This window comes from Tursiops truncatus, chromosome 18 (assembly GCF_011762595.2).
Source record: "Tursiops truncatus isolate mTurTru1 chromosome 18, mTurTru1.mat.Y, whole genome shotgun sequence".
NCBI classification, from domain to species: domain Eukaryota; kingdom Metazoa; phylum Chordata; class Mammalia; order Artiodactyla; family Delphinidae; genus Tursiops; species Tursiops truncatus.
Genome location: NC_047051.1, coordinates 11,128,332 through 11,141,512, shown reverse-complemented (window position 1 = coordinate 11,141,512; position 13,181 = coordinate 11,128,332). Strand labels below are relative to the sequence as shown.

At 34.1% G+C, this 13,181-nt stretch overlaps 1 protein-coding gene across 7 annotated transcripts in view; it reads right to left on the bottom strand.

Annotated features, from left to right (window-relative positions):
• The window catches only part of NBEA (neurobeachin), a 623,898-nt gene that overhangs the window by 427,071 nt on the left and 183,646 nt on the right, over window positions 1–13,181 (bottom strand). For all 7 annotated transcript variants that reach the window (XM_033843595.2, XM_073795053.1, XM_019936759.3 and 4 more), the window contains 5 exons: window positions 8,760–8,841; window positions 8,148–8,271; window positions 7,104–7,296; window positions 4,068–5,084; window positions 1,932–2,149 (listed from right to left, as the gene is read on the bottom strand). In XM_033843595.2, coding sequence (XP_033699486.1) covers window positions 1,932–2,149; window positions 4,068–5,084; window positions 7,104–7,296; window positions 8,148–8,271; window positions 8,760–8,841 — 1,634 coding nt within the window. The remainder of the gene's footprint in view (window positions 1–1,931; window positions 2,150–4,067; window positions 5,085–7,103; window positions 7,297–8,147; window positions 8,272–8,759; window positions 8,842–13,181) is intronic.

Genomic DNA, 13,181 nt, shown 5'->3' with positions numbered 1-13,181 from the left:
AGAAGTGATACGATAGGGGAGTATAAATGAGTCAGTAAAATTCAAGTACTTACTGAATAAAAAAAGGAAAAAAGACCTCAAAGGTCAGCAGTGCAGCTCTGCCATACAAAACATTCGCTACAGATTCTCAGAGAAACACACTGCTTTAGTTTGGTATCCGTCAAGAATACGAACTATTCTCTAACAGAAAAAAAGAGATTACTCCACGATCAAATTTAAGTCAATGATTCTCACCTTTTAAGAACTGCAAAATATCATCTAATACATCTTAGATCTCAGGATGTTTTCTCTTGTCCTAAAAATTAAAGTACTATCTATCTTTTACATTTTTTTAAATTATGTAAAATTCTGTCTGGGAAATTTTATGAGAGTCCATGAAAGAAAACACAGAAAGACACACACAGTATAAAGGGACGGATAGTTGAGTATCATTCATTTGGGGGATACTAACATGGCAATTAGTAAATTACACTGTATCTCTCCATACACTGATACTCATGTTAGTAGTAACGTATTTCATGGTATTCCAGTCTCCTTATTTACCATCCCTAGGTAACTTAGCATATAACATTAGCAATGGAAAGACCATTGTTTCTATCACATAAGTAGACTAAGGACAAACAGACCAAATAAAAGCAGAACTAAAAACTTTCTATGGCAGACACTGATTGCTTGCATGATAGTTATTCCTTATTCCCTGCTAACACAATCTAGATTTTGTTCTATTATTGAGCTACATCTGGTACAGGAAAGACTGGCTTCACCACAGTTACTAGGTTGGTAACCAGTATTGCTCCATGGAGGCCAATCATTATAATCCCATTCCCTTTTGCTGGTGACTCAGAGAATAGCATATGATCCTACTGACACATGAGACATAAGAAGGAAATTTCTTGAGGGGCTTCTGTTAGAAAAAAGAGAAGAAGAAGAAGAGAATAAGAGGAAGAGGAGAAGAAGAAAGAGGAGAGAGAGGAGGAGGGAGAGAGAGAGACAAGGAAACGGAGGAAGGAAGAAGGGGGTGAAGGAGGAAGAAGAGTCCTGCCCTCTAGTTGGGGTAAGTTTCCTATGTTGACTTGATTCTGGGAGCTGAAGCAGCCACCTTGAATCTCAGAAGGATAACTAGGAGAAGCAGAGAAACTCACTTAAGTCCACTGTTAAGAAACTCACTCATAGTCCATTGTGCCACTGATTGTTCAAGTCACTGATGGTGGGGTACTGTTACTGACAGACATCAACTACCTAATTTATCTGCATGAACACATGACACTCTCATAACTGATTAATTTGTTGCATATTTGCTATTAGAAAATTAAATTGAAATTGAGGCAAGGTAATTTTAAAATTTATGCAGACTTTGTTTTCTTTCTTGAAACTTATTCAATTTATTTGAACTGAAAAAATAAAACAATTGAACAGTTTTCTTCACTGTTTTCCTTAAATGATTATATTTGAAATGATCCACTTACCACGTAAATGGTGTAAGCTCTAAAAATAGATGTCTAAGCTGATTTTAAATTTTATTTTAGCGCTATGTGTTAAATCTTATCACCAAGAATAAATGTAGTACGTGGTATTAATTTTAACAGGGAAAGATAGAAATGTGGAAATTTATTTGAACCAGTACTGAACCTTTTCTTGGTTAAAACTCTTTTTTATAATAACCTGGCAATGCCAGATTTCAAAAATTGGCTAATTAACTGTCTTAAGCCTAAATTCTTGGTTAGCCTTTAATTTGACCCACCCCAGGACTTATAATCATTATGAAAATATTTATGTTTATATAAAAATGTTCAAGTTGGATTATTTTTAATAAATTTAATTTGTGAGTTTTTAATGATATAATTCGCTACTAATCAGTCGATGCCACCAATTTTAAGATATTCATTTTTCAACTGGAATTAGTCTTATTTATAGAAAAGAAGTATTTCTACCTCCTCCAAACATGTACATCTGTTTCTAGTGCAAATAGCAAATCGGTGAGCAGTCGCTGGTGCATTGGAGACCATTTAAACTCAGGAATACGAAACATTGTAGTTCGTGGACCTGGGCTGAACTGGCGCCGCTGTTCCTCAGTCATTGGCATTCCTCGAAATCCTAAATCAACTCGGAGATCTCTGTCTTGTTGTGTGATAGACCGACCCTGAACAGCCTGGAGACAGAAAAGGGGAACACTGGTAGAGTGAAAAAGAAACACCTGATTTCAAAATGAAAATAGTAAGTACAGTTAAGTGAGTAAAGCTTTTGCATATGACTTTAGTAGGTTAGTACATTTTACATTTATTATTCATCTGGTGATTCCCTGCACAGGAACCTTTCTGAGAAGAAAAGGCTATTATTATTATTTTTATTTTGCTGCCTCAGAAACTAGGCAAGGTAACCTAATACTTAAGTTTAACACCAAAGTTCACATTGAAAACCAGATCCTCTCTAGCCCTCTTTATGAGTCTTTACATTAGACCACATTTCTTCCTTATAAAAGTGAGCCTATACTCAAAGTGAAGAATACTGGGTATATGTCATCAACTAATTGTAATTAGAAACACAAGATTAAAAGAAATATTACTTGTACAGATGCAAGTTAACTTCAAAGTCTATTTCACTCAAAATACTTCGATTTAGAAAAATAAATGCCTTTTCTACGTTAGAAAACCAGATAAATGCCTGTGAACTTTGAGTGAAAACCAGGCAAGCCTAGAGATTATTATGCTCAGTAAACAATGCACCATGCTTGCCTTTATTTTAAACCTGGACTTAATTCAGTATGTCCATCCCCCGCCAATTATCACCGTAACACAACTGCCACAAAAATGGAAATGGCAGTATTTAGTAGAGAAAAAAATATATATCTTTTCCACACACAGAATATATTTTCAACGATTCTGAGTACAAAGACACTAGTGAGGTATGGTTTACTCTCTGTAACCTAACTCTAATGGACACATGTTAAATGATTCTTTGATGACATTAAAAGGTGAATGGAGGGCTTCCCTGGTGGCGCAGTGGTTGAGAGTCCGCCTGCCGATGCAGGGGACACGGGTTCGTGCCCCGGTCCGGGAAGATCCCACATGCCTTGGAGCGGCTGGGCCCGTGAGCCATGGCCGCTGGGGCTGCGTGTCTGGAGCCTGCGCTCCGCAACGGGAGAAGCCACAACAGTGAGAGGCCCGCGTACCACAAAAAAAAAAAAAAAAAAAGGTGAATGGAAAACCGAGGCAACAACAACAAAAAACAAGTCATAAAGGGTAAAAGTTGTCTTCAGTTCTTAACCATAAGGTATTATCTAGTCTAGAAAATAAGTATAAACTCAGTGCTCAACAATTAAAATTCATATCAGAAAACATCATCTATTTTTAGCTTTAGTATGGTGAGGCCCAAACTGCAGCACTAACATTTCCTCACCACCAAGCCTGAGAATCTCTAATTTTCTCATATGAATCCCTATCCATGTGGCTATAAAGAAAATTCTCACTGTTAATAATTCCAAATTTCCTCAGCCATATTACCTACCTCACAGGGTTGTTGTGAGAATTAAATCTGATAACATATAGCACAGTGCCTGGAACATAGTAGGCACTTGATAAATAACAGTTCCCTTTTCCCTTCCCCTTCATTTCATTTATCAGTTCAATCTGGGCTCCAAGTCCTCTTTTCTATAATCCACAGAACAGGGTTGGGCCTGAAGCTCAAAAGGTTAAAATTAATCAAGTATTCAGAATGAAGATCTCGAATACAAATGTGTAAATGTAGTCACAGAGCCATAAAATGTTCAAACTGGTAGAGACCTTAAAGGTCATATTTCAATCTGGTACAACTTCTTGCACTGTATGAGAAAACTCAGGCCCGGAGAGGTTGAGCAAAGTTACACAGACAGAATGTGGCAGAGTTGGATATATGATTCAGGTATTTTAAATTTCTTTTATACATAGAACCATACTACTCAATTCCATAAATTATTATGCTATCATAATTAAATATAAACATGGTGTGACTGGTAAGAAATTACTCTGCTTTGGTGCTAACAACTCTATATCTATTCAATGCATCTTCAGAACACACGTAGGATGACTTACTTGCGTTGTAGCAGTGGTCTGGATTTTACGGATTTCCTTTCCTGATTCTTTGCCATCATCAGATCTCTCAGTGTCTGAAATTACACTTCCTGCATCAATATTTGGTACAATTCTGCTACCAGAAGATTCAGTTTCCAGAGTCGTAGCAGTCATTTCAGCATACTCTAACCCTTTAGATGATGATGCTAAGTCTCTTTCAGAAACACTGCTCATTCCATCTGAAGTTGTATGGATTTTGAACTCTTTTTCTTCTATTATGCTTGATGTACAAGTTAAGTCTACACTACCGGTCATGTGAGCAAGCAATCCAAGATCATCACCAACACCAAGATGTACTTGTGTGTCCTGAATATTTGGAATAATGTGATTGCTAGAAAGTTCAGGAAGGAGTTTCTCCTCCTGTTTGGGTATTTTATCAAAGAGAAATGATGTGCTACTGTTGGGAAGTTCATCCTTCTCATCTGCTAATGTTATCAATGGACCGTTATCCTTTTCCTCATTTTTTTTAATGATACCAACACTTCCATGTACATTGTTCTGGAGTTTCTCAACAGCAGCACTGTATACATTATCCAACAAAGATTCAACCTCCACAAGAGCACCATTCTCTGCACCTACTAAAGTTTCTGGTGATAAATCCATATCATCAAGCTTCACTTCTGTTGCTTCCACCTTCTCTGCTTTTATATCAACTAAAAGATCGTGCACTTCCACGTGTACAGCACTTCCCGGTCTATCTGAATTTCCAAGAATATCATCTGACACTTTTGTTGACATGAGCAAGTCTCTATTGTCTGTGCTGACAGGATAATCTGTCTCACTTTCTGGGCTCTGGCTTTGGGAAAGGTCTTCTATCTCTCGAATTTCCATTCCACCTTTTGCTCCTGTTGTCTGCGATGAGAGACCAGAGATGGTGCTCACATTCCCTTTCTTTCCCTTTTTAATGTTTTCCTCCTCTTGTCTCTGATATTCTTCATACATTTTAGCTAGGTATTCCTTATGTGCTTCATAAGTGACCTTAGGAATGGATAAAGAAAACATTAAGGCATTTTGTATATATTAAGAAGAAAAAAATAACATAAATAAAATTATGATAATAATAGCAAAAATGGTGCAAATAATTTTAAGATTTCAAACACAGTGCATATTAATCCTAAAACAAGTGCTTAGTTTCATCAAGTAATTGGAATAGCATCAAAATAGTCATATATGACTTATTATATGACTTGTCTAAAAACACAGTTAGGTAAACTAGCATTATTAAAGTTTTTTAAATAAAATGATATTTTCTTTTAGGTGAAGTATTTCAATGTTACCCTAGTTAATATGCCAGCTGAACTCCGATATATTCGGGTTATTTGAGCTAAAACAGAGAACTGGCTAATAATATACAATATCCAAAGTACTACCACTACATCATTTTTCTATGACTCATATGTGTGACTACTGCAACAAGTAAGGTAAAAAAAGACAACACATACCTATAAATATATAGTTATAAAATGTTAAAACTTTACAATTTTATCTTTATATCGGCTACTTTAGTTTGTTACTTTTATATAGGCTTGTTTAGGAATAATCAGTAGTTAGGAATAATCAATATATATTTATTGCACAAAGATTTGCAATGAGTTTCCCTATAAAATACTATTTTCAAACTTATTAGTGCAATGATAAAAGTGAGGTGCCAGGGCTTCCCTGGTGGCGCAGTGGTTGAGAGTCCGCCTGCCGATGCAGGGGACACGGTTCGTGCCCTGGACTGGGAAGATCCCACATGCCGCAGAACAGCTAGGCCCGTGAGCCATGGCCGGGGAGCCTGCGCGTCCGGAGCCTGTGCCCCGCCACGGGAGAGCCCACAACAGTGAGAGGCCCATGTACCGCAACAACAACAACAAAAAAGGTTAGGTGCCAATATATTATAAAATGTAAATTTGTAACAGAAATAAAAGGTCTTTAAAATAAAAAAAAGTTCAAAATCCTTCCTATAGACACATATGATATTGATATTTAAATGATACTATGACAGAATTTTAGGTTGAGGGACCTTTCTCTGAAGATTATCTTAATATAAAACCCCCTTATTTTACAGAAAAGGAAATCAAGTCCCAAAAGCAGGGTTGGTAAACTATGGTTCATGGGTCAAATCTGCTTATCACCCGCTTTGGTAAATGAAATTTTATTAGAACACAGCCACGTTCATTCTTTACATATTGTCTATGGCTATTTTCATACTGCATGACAGAGTTGAGTAGTTGCATCACAGGCTGTACAGCCCACAAAGTCTAAAATATTTACTATCTGCATCTTTAAAAACATTTTTCTGCACAAAAGGATTAAATGAGTTTCCTAATGCCACGAAACTGAATTGTGGCATAGACTGAATCAAAAGCCAACAACTTCAGACACACATCCTTTTCCTATGACACCACAAGATGAGATATATTAAGTCTGAATTTCCAGAATCTAAGGTGTACATACTCTAAATTTTAATTGACTACTTCCTTTTACCAAAAACCAGACCATATTTAAAATATAAACAAACATATAGATTCTTATCATTAAAAATAAAGATAATGTAATTAAAAACAACACTAAACTTAAATACTTTAAATGTATTTATTATTCATTTGGAAATAAAAAAAAGTTCTGATTACTTTAAAAAGGCTTAAAAAGTATATATAAGACTCCATTTCATGAGTAAGAACCAGTAGGGATGTCTGGGTTAAAAGGCTCAGACGCCAGCTCTCAGATCTGCTAGAAAACGTATGTGGTGGTGGTGGGGGGGTGCCTCAAGAGTGTAAACTTCTTAATTTATAAACCTGAAGTTTCAATTATAGGGTCCCTAAAATACTTCAAGCTTTAAAAGTGTATGAACCGAGAGAGAAAAACAAAAACAAGAAGGGAAAAGAAAGAAAATTGGCATAAAGGAATCAGCCATAATGCAAGATGCCCACAAGATGGCACCAGATGAGTGTCTACAGGCATTTAATCCACAGCTGAAATCCTGATGATGTAAAATGTTAAATCCCTTGTTACCTTGGAATGGGCTATTGAGAGAGTATCCACCCAAACTCTCCAGCCTCCCCATTCATATTTGATTGCATGATACAAAAGAATCCGGAAGATATTGTAGACCATCTCCGTAATCTTCTGTTCCTCAGAATTTTTAGGATTGATATAGCCAAGAGAAAACATCCAATCCTGCCACACTGAACACTGCAATAAGCATCTAGTGGGGGGGGAAAAATCATTAAAAATTCCTAAATTATATTAGAATTTACTATTTTGAAGTTGAGATGAATAGTGAAAATATGATCTGACTTAGATAAAGCAACGTATACAGTCATTCTGCATATTTAATATTTAACCTGGAATGACTTTTCCCATTCTTCTACTTGGAAAAGTCCATATTATCATTTAAAATTGCTCTCCCAACTCTCCTAGTGAGATTTAGCTATTGTTTCGCTACTCCCTCATCACATGTAGCACTCACAAAGCACTTAACATATTAGAAATTAATCATCGCTTCACTGTTATCTTTCCAACTGAATTGCACTAAGACTGTACACCAAGACAATCTGTGCAGCACAGTGCTTTATACATGGCAGACATTCAATCAGTAGTTGTTAAATATAAGACTCATGCAGCAACCATGGCTTCATACTGTACCCCATGTCCTAGCTAACCAGCTTTAGAATGCATGACAATAATCAGTTATCAGACCAAGCTGAGAAAAGCATAGATGATCTCAGCAAATCCAACATCATTACATTTAAACTACTGTTGGTGGTAGACAGTTATCAGGAAAAGGGATGGTATATTTTAAATAAGGATTTTTGGATATTTATGTTTATATATACAGTTAAAATATAATAACCATAAAGTTAAATAAAATCATATAAAAATAAATAAAAGTATGCAGATTATATAAAAGAAACAAATGCCTTTTCTAATGATTGAAAGTATTTAGCAAAATAGGAAAGATTTGAAAATTTTTTCTTTGAAAGAGATTGAAAATAAAGGAGAGAAAATAAGATTAGTTAGGAAATAAAGTTTTGTTATAGTATTCAAACTGCTCACCTTCTATTCTCCCGGCTGTTACTGAAAAGTTTTATCATATCAGATAAAAACAAACGACGAACTTCCATCAGTTCTGCACTTGGTGTAGAGTTTTTTAACAAAGTTGCCACTACCTTAAGAATCACTGCAAATGAACAAAAAATTATAGTAAAGATTTATAACTACATCATATCTTTATATTATGAATATATATAAATTCATAATATTTATATTATATATATTTATATATATAAATATATATATTAATATAATATAAATAATATAAATATATATATAATATAAATATAATAATATAAATATTATTATAATATTTATATTATGAATATATATAAATTCATAATATTTATATTATGAATTTATATATAAGTTATAAATATGAAATATCTTCATATTTATAACTACATCATATCTGCTCAAAAAATATTTACTGATTTTCTACTAAATGCTTAGAACTATGGTAGGTGAGTTGTAAGTGTCATAAATGAAACTATGTGAACGCCATACCGACTGAGGTGGTTAGCAAAAGTTTTGATTTAGTTTTGATTTATTTTCACATGGTACCATGTTACATGTTACTACTGCATTACAATAAAGAATTGCTGGTTTGCTCACTTGGATTCTGAATTTTCACTGTAGAATCTGGCTCTGGATGTGGTTTGTGTACAACTTGAGTACATACTTGCTCTGTCAAAATCTGAAAGATGAAGAATTTGAATTTCATTTAGAAATAAATTATAATTGCAAATTATAGATATACAAAGACTCTGCAAAAAAAAAATGTCAATTTGTTCAAATCAAAAGAAGCATCTCTTCTAAGGGTCTTCTAGTGAATTCCACATACTTCTAAACTCTAATTCTATAGTCTTCAGATTTTTACAGATAAAGACAAAACCAGGACCAATATCTATAGAAGGAAAGATTAATTAGGAGCTCCAAGAATTAACTCTGTTTGAAATCACTTTTCAGTGTACATCTTTAATACTTTTAAGTTGTGAACTGTAAACATTTGACTGCTATTTCATCATTAATAAAAAAAAAAACTTAGAAAATCAGTAAGTAAGAAAATAATGTCTGAGCCTGGGTCCTAATAACTTCAAGTGAAGTGTGATATGGGAAAAATCTTTACAAAAAATGTGGCTCATTGTCATTTACCAATGAGGTTTTTTTAGAACTTCTTTCAAATAACAAAAAATGACAAAAGTTGACCAAATAAAGGAAAGACAGACTCTAAACCATTTACTAATTTTTCCACCAACACCCAGGCTCTATGAGTACAGGATTCTTATACCTCTTTTTCACTGCTACATTCCTAGCAATTAGCAAAGTGCCCAACACACTGCCAGCAGTCAATAAACATTCGTTACATTTAAGAATGAATAGCTTAATTATATATAAAATATGGATATATGACTCTTTACTGTATTTCAGGCTATACAGCCTGTGTTTACCTCTATTTTTCCATATATTAAAAAATCCAATGAGATTATACTTAATAAAGATATCATTTTATATTATGACTTAACTTCCTGTGTAGGTTAACATGCTAAGTTCTGAATGAAACTTTTTAAATAGTTTAACCGGAAGTAAGATACAAAAACTTTGAGGAAACTATAAAACTTAGTTGAGAGCTTAGTTGTACATAGCTACTTGTGAAAGTTGGGAATGGAGAGTAAATTAATCAAGAGACAGGTATGATCCTTTCAGATTAGAAAAAGATCATGACATCCAGCAGTGGCATTTTTCTTACCTTTCTGCTCAGAATTAAAAAAAAAAAAAAAAGAAGGACATTTACTTAGGTGTATTAAGAATGTATATCAAAAAGGTATTGACTTGAAATAAAAACTAACCTACTATTATTAAAATGATAAATACAGGGCACAAATATCCCTTTCTTCACTGCCATACTTTTACTGAAACAAACTCTTCCTTGTTTAAACAGTGTCTCAGAATTTTCTGAACAGAGCACTAGAGACATGCACTACTCATCAGTTGGACCTGACAAAAGGGATAAAAATTTCTTTGAAAACCATATACCAAAGAACAATCGGTGGTTGGTATATGCCTACAAGGAGTTTTCACACCAACCTGCCCAAAAAGTCCTGGTGTAGACCTACAGCCCAGTCAACAAGATCCCAAGAATTCTGGTTACAAATGCAGAGATTCAAAACAACTGCAGACAAGCTTGGAAAAGACTATGCCATACTCTTCCATGATACAGAACTGTCAAAACTTTTTCACCCCAAAAAGGAGAAAGCTCATTGTACAGAAAACAAAATTTATCTCAAAGAACCTTCAGTTTTATATTGTTGTCCTTTTAAACCTCTATTTGATCATCTAAGAATGAGGGTAATAACTGCCTTGCCTATCTAATAAAGCTGGTAGGAGGATCAAATACGGCTCTATATGTAAAAGTGTTTTGAAAATTATATGTCATAGTTTATTTAAATATGAGTTTAATTACAAAAATATATTTAGAAATTCAATGCAGCATGTATTTATAAGAACCAGTTATGTGCCAACATTCTGCTACATGTTTGAAATGGGAAACATAGTTGCTAGATAGAACTATATTTCCAGAAAAAATTATTTAATCAATATTGAGGAGACAGGCTCAAATCTGAATAAAGACACAGACCTACTAGAGAATGGACTTGAGGATATGGGGAGGGGGAAGGGTAAGCTGTGACAAAGTGAGAGAGTGGCATGGACATATACACACTACCAAACGTAAAATAGATAGCTAGTGGGAAGCAGCCGCATAGCACAGGGAGATCAGCTCGGTGCTTTGTGACCACCTGGAGGGGTGGGATAGGGAGGGTGGGAGGAAGGGAGACGCAAGAGGGAAGAGATATGGGAACATATGTATATGTATAACTGATTCACTTTGTTATAAAGCAGAAACTAACACACCATTGTAAAGCAATTATACTCCAATAAAGATATTTAAAAAAAAAAAAAACCTATGTGAGTTTTAAAAGAGGGGGAGGGAAATAAATAAGACAAGGAGAGATGAATGTAGATGTAAACACTTAATGAAAGGATAGGATTCAAGATGGCCCATGAAGTTTGACTGGACTTGGTTAGAGACATGCATAGGAAATTAACCCTGCCCCCGCACCATAACAAAATAGGATGGAGGGTTCAGAGCCAGATACGGACATGAAATCCAATGTGTATTTAACCCTTATAACACATCTCAATTCACACAAGCTCAATAGCCAAATGTGACTAGTGGCTATCATATTGGACAGGGCTGGGAAACAATGAATTAAATCATGGAGGTAACTTGATAAATATGCTATTTATGGACACAGATCTGAGTCCAGCATTATACATTTAAACATTATTTTATAAATGGTATTATCTCGTAATTCATGGGTCACAGAAAGACTTCAGGCTTAAGCAGGAGCTACTGGAGCTTCCTCTCTGACCTACTGACTTCCCGGACTTATCAAGCATAAATCATTTTGGATTAGTAGGCTCGACTTACGAGACAGGAATAGTACTGGTTTATTTCTTAAAATGGCAAACTATTAACCCCACTGTTACATCCAACTGCCGCTGTAGATATTCAGGGGGTCAGAAAACCTTTGTATTTATACAGTTTGGACAAGCTCTATTACTTTTTTGACTCTTGGTTTCTTTATCTGTGAAAAGAATGTTTGAATAAGATGATATTTAACATACTACCTACACATAAGATTCTATAATTTTGAAAAAAAAGTTTTATTATGAGATACTTAAAGGTTTTAAAGTTACTACCCCTTTGTAAAAAAACTGTGTCCAGTAATGTTATACCCTTACCGAAAAAGATAAAGTAAAAAATACACATTAAAAAAATCAGTTCATTATTTCCATGGGAAACAGCTCCTCACATGACAAGATCCCATACCTGACTGCCTCTGTCTACGGTAAGTGTTGAACTGAATTATAGGAATAGTATGTAAAGAGAAATAGTAAATCCAAACCTACAAAGTAAAATTAATATCACAATATTTAAAAAAAGCATTGGATCAATAATCATATATTGTTGTTCAGACAGATCTACAAGTATATTAAATAGAAAAATCTAGTTTTGTCTTTAGGGGACATACTCTACAATCTAACAAAAAATTTTAAGTGTATTAGGAAGTGCTACAGATCATTAAGAAAACATAATAATCCATAATTTAGAGATGGAGTAACAAAGTAAAAATAAAGCAAATAAAATGTAAGATACAAATTTTACAAATATTATAATTCTCAAAAAATATTTGTATAAAGAATAGCCTTGAGTAATTTCAAAGAGGATTCATTAAAGCCAACTCATTTCATTATATGATCTATAAGAATAAATTCACCTCAGGAAACTAGGAGATAGGGATGTTTTTTCAATTAAATCTTTGTTTTTAGAATAATTTAAATAGATTTTTAGATCTTCAAAGCTTATGCAATGTTGTCTGACATATCCTGCTAAAAACTCTAAATTACTTTGTCCTTTAATATTTACTGTTTATTTTATCATAGGCATCTTATCAGATTTAGAATTTTAAAGATCACAGTGACATAATCTTTACGATAACTGAACTTCCAAACACTTTGTGAAAACCACACATTCTAAAATATCATTTATCAATACGGTAGGTTTGACAGAGTTCTTTATTATTTCTGTACTTGATTTTATACCTTTCTACAGTTGTAGTAATATGTGTTCTGATACAATGCTTGGAGTTAAGGTAATTTCCTCAAACCAAAAAAGAAAATGAAGATAAAATGAGCTTTCAAACTGCAGATTATCAACCAACTAAGTCTTGCTAGGAGTACAGGCCTTGGTTGATGTTCACATAGTAAATCAAACTCAAGTTAGTTGAGTTTTCTTTCTTTAGTTAAATTTCACTTAATATTTGATGAGAATTTAAGTTCGAATCTATCACTTGAGTTTTCATTTTCTTTGGGGGGGTTGGGGGTCATTGGGGATGAGTTTTAAATTTTTTACAGCCAGATGCCACTCTCCAAAATGATGCAATCTTTAAACTTTGGTGATCTAGAATCAGT